The sequence below is a fragment of the Delphinus delphis genome, chromosome 11 (assembly GCF_949987515.2).
Source record: "Delphinus delphis chromosome 11, mDelDel1.2, whole genome shotgun sequence".
Taxonomy (NCBI): domain Eukaryota; kingdom Metazoa; phylum Chordata; class Mammalia; order Artiodactyla; family Delphinidae; genus Delphinus; species Delphinus delphis.
The window spans coordinates 1,730,469-1,742,719 of record NC_082693.1 but is presented as its reverse complement, the minus strand read 5'-3'; the positions used below and the strand labels follow the sequence as shown (position 1 = coordinate 1,742,719).

The 12,251-nt window shown below is 53.5% G+C and overlaps 1 protein-coding gene across 1 annotated transcript in view; it reads left to right on the top strand.

Moving 5' to 3' along the window:
- The window catches only part of CACNA1C (calcium voltage-gated channel subunit alpha1 C), a 457,945-nt gene that overhangs the window by 424,162 nt on the left and 21,532 nt on the right, over positions 1-12,251 (top strand). The window contains exons 31-33 of the mRNA XM_060024050.1: positions 3,669-3,797; positions 5,008-5,073; positions 5,702-5,793. Coding sequence (XP_059880033.1) covers positions 3,669-3,797; positions 5,008-5,073; positions 5,702-5,793 — 287 coding nt within the window. The remainder of the gene's footprint in view (positions 1-3,668; positions 3,798-5,007; positions 5,074-5,701; positions 5,794-12,251) is intronic.

Here is a 12,251-nt window from a genome sequence, read left to right as displayed (position 1 = left end):
GCGCGTGCGTGTCTGTCTCCGTGTTCTCTCAGCCTGCTGGCCAGATCCTAGACACCCTACCCCGTCCAGGCACGTGGGTGGACCTGGCAGCTGCAGCCCGTCGTGAAGCAGAGACAGATCTAGACTGTTCATAAACAACCAGAGAGGCGTCCTGTCCCTTCTCCTCCTTTCCCTCACCCCGTGTCTCCCCCAGTCCCCGAAAAGGACACGTCCCAACTTGCAATGGGAACGAAAGGAGTTTGCTGAGAAACCTGTTACCAGAGAAGTACTTTTCAGTCTGCGAGCAAACGTCTGCTCGTGCACATTTCCGTCCTTGAAAAACCCCGTTACATGTTCTCCTTGTTTATACCTTGAAAACAGAAACACAGGAGCAACCCTCTGAAAGTGGAGGGTGAGAGTGAAGTCGTGGCCTTCTAGAAGCAGTTGGCAGCCCAGGCGGCGGGGACCAGTCCCGGCTGTGCTCTGTGTGCGGGGCTGCAGGGCAGGGCACCTTCCCGGATGCAGCTCGGGGCTGCTGTGGGATGCGTCCCTGAGGCCGGGCCCCTCGGCCCCTGCCCCCTAATGGGCCCAGAGTCAGACCCCTGAGAACAGCTTCTCGGGGTGTTAACAATAATGTCCTAAATTGTGTGCAGGGCTTTCAAATTGAATAAACAGATCCACGCTCGTTTATCTCAGGCCGGTGTCCAGGGTCCACACCCGGAGATCCAGAGCCAGCAGGCCCTTCTCCCTGAGCCTCAGCTTGAGGGGGTAACTGAACCTCAGTCTTCCCCTGGACCTGGGGGGCCACTGCCCCTGGGCTCCTTTGCTCAAATACACGTGGGCAAAGCGCAGCCTTGGGCACAGGCAAGGTCTCTCGCCTTCAGCGGGCAGTGCTGGGTAAGCGAGTGCAGGGTCAGCCCCTGGAGGCTACCTTAGGACACACGGCTGATTCAGAACAAACAAAACCTCCATCCTCAAACTCCGGAACACTCCATGATAACAGGTGTGAATTAGTAGTTAATTTGTAGCCAGAGATGGTTCTGGGCAGGAGAACACCCAGAGTCCTCGCTGGGTGGGAGCCCACTCTGGCGGCGCCCGGACGCTGCCAGGCCTGTGCCGTGTACCCTCCCCTTGGCGCTGTCGCCCTCTCCTGCCACTGCGTTGCTCCTGTGTTACCAAGACCTAGAACGCCGGCGTCTTTTTCGGAGACTCATTACAGCTCATCTCTGTCTGCCTTTCTTTAAAGCCAGCTGAACATACCCAATGCTCTCCCTTTATGGTAAGACCGAACCTCCAAACCACGCTGTCAGCTTCTGTGACCCCCTCTAACGCACCCACCTCCCCCACCCGACCCCCCGCATCTCGGAAGCCAGCCCCCGATGCATGCTGCCCGTGTCTGCCGTGCGCCTTGCCTGCCTGGTCTGTAGCTGCCGAGTGCCGTGTGCGACATCTCCATCCTAGAGCTTTCCTGTGGGTGGCGGTTCACCATGACCTTGACTGTCTAATGAGCCACGGGGAGAGGATCGGACCCGAGGGCCATTTCCTGTTAAACGTCCTGAGGACTCCGCTGGCTGACGGCCCCACCCTGAATCTGTCGTGGGGTTTGCACGGGGCGCCCACGAGCGCCACGGCGAGGCCTCTGGGAAAGAGGAAGGAGAGGTGACATAGCCAGAGACGGGGAGGTCCTCCTAGTCACCAGGCCGTCCTCCAGCTCTGAGTCAAGGCCCCAGTAAGCGGTGAAGCTGGGTTCATTACCCAGAGAGTGGTTGGATTTCCTATCACCCCAACAGTGTTACCTGTGAGGGGCATGAAAACTAGGCCACGGCCGCTTCACTGCAGCAGACCGTCTGGTGGGAACCGCTTCTGCTCTAGGAATCTTTGGCTAAAGTGATAGAGAGGCCGACCGGTGTGACCTTGAAGTCTCCTTGGAACAGCTGTCTCCAAGAGGCTGCTGTCACAGACTTCAAACGTGGGCCAAGCGTGGGTTTTTAGGAGGGCCGGTGAGTGGGTTGATTCCCCGAACCCCAGAGGTCAGCAGACAGAGGCAAGATCGGTGGGGATGTTTCCTGATGAAGCCCACGACCATAGCCGGAAGGGCTGAGCCTGGACGTGCTGCCCGTGTGTCACCGGTCAGTGGAGCGTAAGGCACCTGGCGTCTGGACCCAGGACGAGCTCAGACTGGAGGCTTGCGTCTTGCTTTTTAACGAGTCAGATGCAGATGCCTCTGCGGCGCCAACCTCCCAGACTCTCGGTGCCCAGCTGAGTTCCGTGTAAGCTGGCGCTCTCTTCTGGCTCCCTTCTGGAGCACAGTGGGGCTGACGGCCGAGTTCCAAGGCCCTGAGCCTCCTCTGCCCTTCCTCTGGGGAAGCACCACCTCCTTTGAAGGAGAGAAAGTAGAATTTCACGTAGGTGCACGGGTGACAGAAATGCAGAGATGAAGGGCATCAAAGACTTCAAAATGCAGACAGGTAGGGCCCGGGGGCCAGACGGCCTGCTGCCGGGGCCCCCCCAGCCCCTGCGGCCCCCAGCCACCAGCCCGCCCCAAGGGACCAGCTCTGGCTCAGAAGAAGGATAGACGCAGCCCGCCCCGGGAGGAGCAGGGTGTGCTGGCGCGTGTAAAACCCGGCCCCCTCAGGGGGCTCCTGCTCTGATCGGGGTGAGGGGAGCGGCCCCTGGAGCCCCGGTCACAGGGTCAGAACCAGGAGCCGCGAGGGCTCGGGCGCTGGTGGGATTTTCGTAGGCGTGGCCAGGCCAGATCTGACCTGGAGACGGTCAGAAATGAAGCCAGAGGAGCGGGAGTTGAGAATCGGGGCCCACGTGGGGCCCAGCAACTACCCGGCCGGAGGCGCCTCCAAGCAGGGGGCCTGAAGCAGGAGCCGTAACAGGAAGCCCGAAGGTCCGTTCTCTCCCTGTGCCCACGGGGCTGGGGGCTGCACTGGCTCTGGGGAACCGGCCAGCTCCCGGGCACCACCCAGCTCTCTGGCCGGTGTGGGCAGGAGGGGGGTCGGGGGTCATTTTGTGCTGACTGTTCCCAGATCTGGAGGAGAGGGTGACGGGGCTGTGTGTCCGGCCCCCGACCCCCGGCCAGGCATGCGCCGGCCCCAGGCTCCCCCAGGCCCAGCAGCCCCGGGCCCGCTCCAGGACACCCCTGGGGAGCCCACCCGCCCCGAGCAGGACCCCTCGGTCCTCTCACGGCAGGGAGACCCGTCCAGGGCTCACGCTCCACTGCCTGGGCCTCCACCCCTCCCAGGCCTGCGCAGCCGGCGGGCCCAGGGCAGAAGGGAGCGGAGGGGCAGCAGGGGCTGTGGCCCGGGCCCATCCACAGCCGTGGGGGGAGGTGGCACACCGAGTGCTGAGGCTGGGCAGCCCCCGCCCCCCAGGACCTCCAGAGCGCTGGTGCCGCTCGGGACGCCGGACCCTCAGCTGAGCCAAGCAGGAGGGCAGCAGGGGCACCAAGACGGCTCTCGGCCTAGATTTCAGAGCAGATGGAATTTCTAGGGAATCACCTGCCGCCCCCACCCCGGGGGGGGGACTTAAGACCAGGGATGCTGGGGCAGAGGCTCGGGGCCTGGGCACGGCCGGGCGCCGCAGAGGCCTGGGGCTGGGCCTACCCGTGGGCGCCGGGAGAGTCGAGTGCAGCCGGCCCCCGCCGCCCGCCTGCGTGTTAACTGCTGTGTTAACGGCCCCAGAACGCGGAGGAGAACTCCCGCATCTCCATCACCTTCTTCCGCCTCTTCCGGGTCATGCGTCTGGTCAAGCTGCTGAGCCGTGGGGAGGGCATCCGGACGCTGCTGTGGACGTTCATCAAGTCCTTCCAGGTACCCCCCGGCCCCCTCCCAGTACCCACCTGGGACGATGCTCCCAGCTGAGGGGAGGCTGCGAGCGTGCTGTTTTCTTCTCTCTTTTGTGGATTTGCCCCGAGAATTGACTGCACAGAGGGGTTTTGGGGGTGGAAGAGGTTTGAAAGCCATGGGCAGAGGTGGCCCGATGACCCCTCCCAACTCGGGTGTTGTCAGCCCGGGGCTGGCACCCTCGTCCCGGCCGTGGTTCAGCAGGGTCTGCTGCCCGCACCTGCTTAGGGACTTAGCCGGACCCCCCGGGACCCTGGTGTGCCCCGTGTGGACCCAGGGCTGCCCACCGCGGGGCCAGTTCTCTGCCCCGAGCACTCGTTTCCTTCTGTGAAAGCAGAATGACGGTGGCCCCGGCCTCAGCCCTGGGTGACTGTACCGGGCCCACGTGCTCACCCACCCCCGACATTTCCTGGGCGCCACTGAAGGTGGAGCCCGAGCGCCCACCAGGCCGGATGGCCCGTGGTCCCGCGGTGCCACCTGGTGGTGTGCGGGCTCCATCCACCCCGTGAGCCGCGAGGCCCCCTCCCGGGGAGGAGGCGGCGAGCACACCGAGAGAGTAAAGCGCAGAGGCCGGCCGGCCGCGGGCCAGGCCCTGCCCAAGCATCTTGCGAGCCTTAAATCAGCCAGGCCCCAAACCCCCCGAGGTCGTTGCTTTTCTCCCCATTTTTCAGATGAGGACCCTGAGGCTCAGGGAGGTTAAGCCCAGCCCAGCTCCCACAGCTACAGTGGCGCAAACGGGCGTGAGCCCAGGGTCTCGCTTTTGTCTAGTGCCCCTTCTCCTGCCTTTCCTACACCTGGCGAAATAGCTTACGGATGTGGGGGGGGGGGGGGGCCTGCTGGGTGTCCCCCACGGCTCCGGCTGCACGAGGACAGGTGGGTGGCGGGAGGGTGTTTTGCTCTTTCTAGATTGTTGGTACCGAGGGAGCGTCATGCCAAGCCCCGAGCTCAGAGCCCACCTTCCTGGGCGGACCTCCCCAGGTCTCAGGTGCTTGACACCAGGTGAGGGGAGGGGTCGGCACCAGGCTCAGGCTCCTCCCATTTAGTGCCCAGAACGTCTGCGGGGCTCCTGGAAGTGCCCCCCAAGCCAGGCAGCAGCTGGCGACTGAGGAGACGCCGCCCGGGGAGGGGCCCAGCCGCCGGCGCCCTGCCGACCTCACGGCGTCTGTGCCCCCGCCAGGCCCTGCCCTACGTCGCCCTCCTGATCGTGATGCTGTTCTTTATCTACGCCGTCATCGGGATGCAGGTACGCCCGGCCCCCAGCCCGCATCCCCTGACACCCGCCCCTCCTTCTGAGGCTGGAAGGGTCACCGGAATTGGACCTCTCCCCCCACCCCCGCGGTGTCCTGGGGGTGCACAGCTCTCAGACCCTCTCTCCCCGTTGCCCCTGGCCCAGGTTCCACTCTCTCTAGGGAAAAACTCACCCAAGTTATGCGAAGGGCCTATTTGTTAATTATTCCTCAATAAAGTATTTTTTAAAGAGGAAAGAAAACTCGTCTCAAGAATCTGCAGCCAAAAGAAAAGGAAAAAGAAAGAGGAAGGCCAGCGAGCCTTGTCCCCGCACAGATGCGGGGTCGGGGTCTCAGCCTCCACCCCCTCTCAGCCCCGCTCCCGCTGGGCCCAGGGCCCGTCCCGAGGGCCGAGGGCACTTTTCTTCGATGCTTGTCCGGAGTGGGGTCCTGGGATCAGGGGCTGGACAGGGCAGCAGGTACCTGCCCCCGCGAGGCCTTCCAGGTCACAGAGGGGACTCTGTTCAGCTTATGGGCCAGCCCATCCAGGGTGAACTGTGACCCCTGAAGAGACCGTTGAACGATGGGTGGGAACCAGGACCCCTCTGTCCACAGCTCACGGACCCCGTCCTCTCCCCCTGCCAGGTGTTCGGGAAAATCGCCCTGAATGACACGACAGAGATCAACAGGAACAACAACTTCCAGACCTTCCCCCAGGCCGTGCTGCTGCTCTTCAGGTGAGCGTGCACACAGGTGCGGACAGGTGCACACGGGACGCCTGCCCGGCGCGGCCCTGGCCTGGGCGCACCACGAGAGCTGGGGCTGGGGGACCGGGAAGCCTTCCTCTCACTGTCGTTCATAACCACTGGACACGGCCCCTGCCGCTGACCCTGGAAGCCAGTAGGGGGTCAGAATCGAACTCCAAGAGCACCCTGGTTGGAAACTGAGCCAGGCCTGCAGCACACTCGCTATGTGACCTTGAGTGACCTTGAGCGAGACAGCGGATGCCTCCGAGCCTCAGTTTCCTCCTCAGACAAGCCCAGCTGCCGGAGTGGGTGCCACTGTCCGTTTCAGTGGTTCTGTCCACAGCACTTAGTTCCCCCCTCGGATGAGCCAGCGCCAGCCTTCACCCTCTGGGGAGGCCACGGCCACAGGTACAGCTGGGGACGGGGTGTGTCCCGCCCGACCCCGAGGGAAGGAGTCCGTGCGGCAGCCCCGTGTCCTTCCTCCTCTGGATCCCAGTGACCCCCTGGGCTGCCCCTCCCCTGGCTCTTCTCACCATCCAGCTCGTCACAGCCTGGGCTCCGGGACCCCCACCTGGTCCAGGGCTGGTGGTGATGAGAACTGTTTACTCAGTCCCTGCTGATGCCTAGATTCCATTCCAGCACGTGTACTCTCCGTGCTAAGGTGCTGGGAGAGGCACTGAGCCCTTACCGGCCCCTGGGGTTCTTTCCGAAGATCCAGGGACCCTCCCCATCAGATAACCCCACCTTCACTGCGCTCTGTGGAATCCTTTCCCCACACCCGAGCCCACGAACCGTTATTGCTCAAAATGTGTTCAGTCAGCATGGCAGTCCCCTTAAGTGTCAGTCCGACGTCACCCTCCCTCAGGTGGTAGCCGTGAGAACACGGGGCCATCATAAACCACAGCCTCACAGCAACGTTTATGCCTGAGCCGCATTTAAATATGGGATTTGGACACACGTGAGCCAGGGCACATGGGTCTCCCCTCGCCTTTCCTAAAGTCCTTGACGACAGGAGATAGTTTGTGAAAGAATAAGGAAGGATAAAAGCCAAGAAAGAGTGCCATTTTGAGCCAGCAGTGCTGAGGAAGTCTTCAGCGGAGGCAAGCAGATGGGATTCAATGGACAAAGGACCAGGTTCGGAGGAAAACACATCCCAAAGCAGGTGAGCCTGTGAAGGAGCCAGAGCGGCCAGGGCCTCCCCAAGCTCAGGGTCCACAGGGGCCAGGCACCAGGACAGCTGGTGGCCCGCGTTTGGAGAGCGTTTGCTGATGCCCACAAGCTGAAAACAGAGCCCTGCCACCGCAGCCTGGGCTTTGGGGTCTAAGAAGTAGAGCAGGGCCCCAAGGGAACCCACCCTTTAAGAGAAGCTACCTGTCCACCCCACCTGGCAGCACGTCTTGTCTTGTCTTCCATGGTCCCCAGAGATGCTCCTGCAACGAGAACTTGATCCACAGAGTTGTGTACTGGACTCTCGATCACAAAGAGCAGTAACAGTCACCCCAAAGTACTGGGGGAAAACCAATGTCAAAAAAGAAGTCACCACGCTCACCTAACAGATGAATGAACACATCAGGAGGAAAAGAATAGGGAGATGAAAAATATCTGAAAATAAGCATCATTTGTGTCTTTAGAGAGATTATAGAACCTGGCACATCTGTCAAATTAGAAAGGAGCGGGGGGAGGAGGAGAAGTCATTATTAATCAGAACAAATTAACGAGAGAATTAATTAAATTTAATTAAAGAGAGAACTCAGAAAATGTACAATTGTTAAAATATTTATTTATGTTTGGCTGCACTGGGTCTTCGCTGCTGCATGCGGGCTTTCTCCAGCTTCGACGAGTGGGGGCGACTCTTCGTTGTGGTGCACGGGCATAAAAAATTAGGAATTAGCCAGAAAACCAGTAGTCCCTCCAAGATCTGTTCACTTAAATGTTTCGAGCCACTCTTCTAAATAACTCGCAGCTGAGGCTACAAACTACTCAGAAATGAGAATGTGAACACACTGTATCTTCCTTTTTTTTTTTTTAATGAGACCGCCTCGCCTGGGCCTGAGATTGTTTGGTTTATTTATTTATTTATTTAAGATTTATTTATTTTTTATTTATTTATTTATTTATTTTTGGCTGCCTTGAGTCTTAGTTGCGGCACGCGGGGTCTTTCGTTGTCGCACACAGGCTTCTCTCTAGTTGTGGCGTGCAGGTTTCTCTTCTCTAATTGTGGCACACAGGCTTCTTTCTAGTTGTGGCGTGCAGGTTTCTCTTCTCTAGTTGTGGCACACAGGCTTCTCTCTAGTTGTGGCATGCAGGTTTCTCTTCTCTAGTTGTGGCGTGCAGGCTCCAGGGTGCGCGGGCTCTGTAGTTGTGACACGGGTTCCAGAGCACGTGGGCTCTGTAGTTTGTGGCACGCGGGCTCTAGTTGAGGCGCGCGAGCTCAGTAGTTGTGGCGCACGGGTTTAGTTGCCCTGCGGCATGTGGGATCTTAGTTCCCTGACCAGGGATCGAACCCATGTGCCCTGCATTGCAAGGCGGATTCTTTACCGCTGGACCACCAGGGAAGTCCCACGCTCTATCTTAAATTTATGAGATGCACCAGTAAGCCAAAGGACCATTCAGAGCCAAAATTAACTTTTTTTTTTAATTTACAGCAAGTAAACAATAAATGGAAAAAGTAGGAAAATAACCCCAAAGTGTGAAGGAATGCATTTATTAAAATAAAAGCAGAAATTAATAAAATATAAAACAAAAACATTCATCAATAAACCCTAAAACTGATTCTTTGAAAAGACCAATAAATAGACAAACTTTCATCAAATTCAATTTTTTTAAAAAGATGCAACAGCAGGAATAAGAAAAGCAACATAATTATAGATGTGGAGTGATTTTTAGAATGATGAGAATATTATGAACAAATGAATGCCGATATATTTGAGTATCTAGACGAACTAGATGCTTTTATATAGGAAAAGAGAAATCACAAAAATTGTCTTGAGAAGAATATTTTTTTAATTAATCACAACAGAAATTGAAAAGGTGGTCAAAATTTTAGTCCTCTAAAAGGCTAGATCCAATATATTTATGTTTGCTATTTGCCAAAATATCAAAGAATAAATCATTCCTATGTTACATAAACTTTCCAGGCGTAAAAATGGGTAGGAAACCTCTTTCCGTAAGACTAACATACGGCTGATACCAATAAGAAAGAGAAGAAAGTAAGAACTAGAGATATAAAAATATGTAGACATAACTATTTTGGTTACAGAGAACAGGCTAATCCGACTAGAAAACCCAAGCAAAGCAACTCAAAAGCCTTTATAACAATTAAAAGGACCAGGAAGGTGACAATTAACAGAGGAAAACAATCACTTTCATGTACTGATAATGTACTAGTGTGGGCAGCCTACTGTAACACCATAAATGGAGTGGCTCAAACAGCAGACATTTCTTTCTCACATTTCTGGAGGCTGGAAGTCCAAAATCAAGGTTTCATGATTCTGTTCCTGGTGGGAGCCTCTTCCTGGCCTGCAGATGGCGGCCTATCACTGTGTCCCCGCTTGGTGGAGAGAGAGGAGAGCGCCAGTCTCCCTTCCTGTTCTTATAAAGATGCTAATCTCATCATGAGTCCCCAGCCCCATGACCTGATCTAAACTTAAGTGCCTGCCAATGCATTGAGGTTTGGGGCCACAACATACAAATTCTGAGGGGACTCATACATTCAGTCCGTAACAGGTAACAGCTGATCCATAAATATAATAAATGAGCTCATAAGCTATCACTTTTCAGCATGATACTGCAAGTTTTATCCAATGCAATAAGACGAGAAAAATAAACCAAAGGGTAAGAATTGGAGAAGAAGAAAAAATTAAATGCCAAAAAAATTGATTGCCAAACTCAACAACAAGAAAATAAACAATCCAGTTTAAAAATGGGCAAAGGACTTGACGTTCCTCAAAAAAAGATAAGTGAATGGCCAATGAACACAGGAAAAAGTGTTCAAAATCACTAATCATCAGGGAAATACAAACCCAAACCACAATGGGCTAGCACCCCACACCCATCAGGAGGGCTGCTGTCAGAAAGGCAAGCGCTGATGAGATGTGGAGAAATTGGAAGCTTTGTGCATTACGTGTAAGAACGTAAAATGGTAACAGCCACTGTTGAAAACTGTATGACGGTTCCTCAAAATATTAACAATAGATTAAAAGTACCATATGATCCAGCAATTCCACTTGTGTGTGTATATACCTAAAAGAATTGAAAGCAGGGTCTCAAAGAAATATTTGTACACTTCTGTTCATGGCAGCATTATTCACAATAGCTAGAGCATGGAATCAACTGTAGGTCCATCAAAAGAATGGAAAAGGAAAACATGGTTATACCACAGTGGAACATTATTCAGCCTTAAAAAGGAAGGAAATTCCGACACCTGCTTCAACATGGATGAAACTTGAGGCCATTATGCTCAGTGAAAGAAGTCATAACACGACAAGTTTTCTGTATGATTCCACTCACATGAGGTACTTAGTCAAAATCATAGACACAAAGTATAATGGTGGGTGCCAGGCGTAGGGGGGAGGGGAGGAGAGTTACTGTCTAAGAGGCATAGATTTTCAGTTTTACGAGATGAAAAGAGTTCTGGAGATGGATGGTGGTGACGGTAGGACAGCACCGTGGGTGTGTTTAATGCCACCGAACTGTACACTAAAAATGGTTAAGACGGTCAATTTTATGTTGTGTGTATTTTACCACAATTTTAAAAAGAAAATATGTAAATAAAACATCTTTTAAAAAGCCGATTGCTATGTGACTATACAAGAGAAACCACAGAATAATAAGAGAGTTCAGCAGATCTTCTATATATAAAGTCAATAGTATTCTCTCCACATCTGTTGCAAACAGAAAATGTAACTTTTTAAAGGTACCATTCATAATAGCAACATTTTATTTGTTTATTTTAAGTAAACTACCTAGAAAAAAACCTAACGAAAGATGTATGTAGGGAAATTATAAACTTTTATTAAAAGACATTTTAGAAGTCCTAAATAAATGGTGAGTTGGATCGGGTTCATGGTTAGGAGACTTAATAGCAAAAAAGATGTCAAATTCCTCTAGTTAATCTATATGTTGATGCAATTCCAGTAAGAGTCTCAGTGGGATTATTCATAGAACTCAACAAGCTGATTCTAATGTGTCTGTGGAATCGAAAAGGAAAAGGAAAGGGAAAAGCCAGGACAGCTTTGCAGGACAGCAGGCTGGAAGCACTGACTCTCTGTGTGAGATCAAGACTTGCCGCAAACCTGGAGTGATGAAGACAGCGTGGTACATTGAAGTCAAGACAGATGAATAAACCTATAGAACAGAACGAAGAGGCTGGCACAAGACTCATACACGTACGGAAATGTGATTTATGTCAAGAGCTATTTCACATATGTAGGTAAAGGTGAACTATTCAATAAATTGTATTAAGAAAGTTGGTTATCTAGACAGAAAAAGATAACAGCGTATTTCTACCTCGTATGGAGCCCCATATAAATTCCATATTAATGGGTTATTATGATTATGAAAAACAAAACTTGGGCCTTTTAGAACATATTGGAGAATATTTTTATGGCCTAGAATAGGGAAGGATTTTTAGACAAGTTGTGAAAAGCACAGAACAGAAGAAAAATTATGATTTGACCACATTAAAATGTAAAGCTTGGATTCATCACAATACACCATCAGTAAAGCTGGAAACGAGCCACAGACTGGAGACGCTGCTTGCAGTGTGTGTAACTGACAGAGGATTAATAGAAAGAAGGCTTGAAGGCCCCACAAATGAGCAAGAAGACAAATAGCCCATGAGACAGACGGGCAAAAACATGAACCTGAGATTCAGCAGATGAAATAGAATTTCTCAGCCTATTCATCATTTTAAAACCAAATTAAAACAACAGTGAGTTATCACTTTACACCCATCATATGAGCAACCTTATTTATTTATTTATTTTTGGCCGCATTGGGTCTTTGTCGCTGCGCGCGAGCTTTCTCTAGTTGCAGCGAGCGGGGGCTACTCTTCGTTGCGGTGCACGGGCTCCTCACTGCGGTGCCTTCTCTTGTTGCAGAGCACGGGCTCTAGGCACGCGGGCTTCAATAGTTGTGGCACACGGACTCAGTAGTTGTGGCTCGTGGGCTCTAGAGCGCAGGCTCAGTAGTTGTGGCGCATGGGCTTAGTTGCTCCGCGGCATGTGGGATATTCCCGGAGCAGGGCTCTAACCCATGTCCCCTGCATTGGTAGGCGGATTCTTAACCACTGCGCCACCAGGGAAGTCCGAGCAACATTTTTTAAAATTCACTAATACCAAGAGTGGACTAGTCTAAATTCAGAATAGAAAAGTGGTGGGGGGGGGGCATGGGATGGGGAGGGACTGGTTAAAGGGGCACAAACTGTCAGCCATAAGGTGGATGAGGTC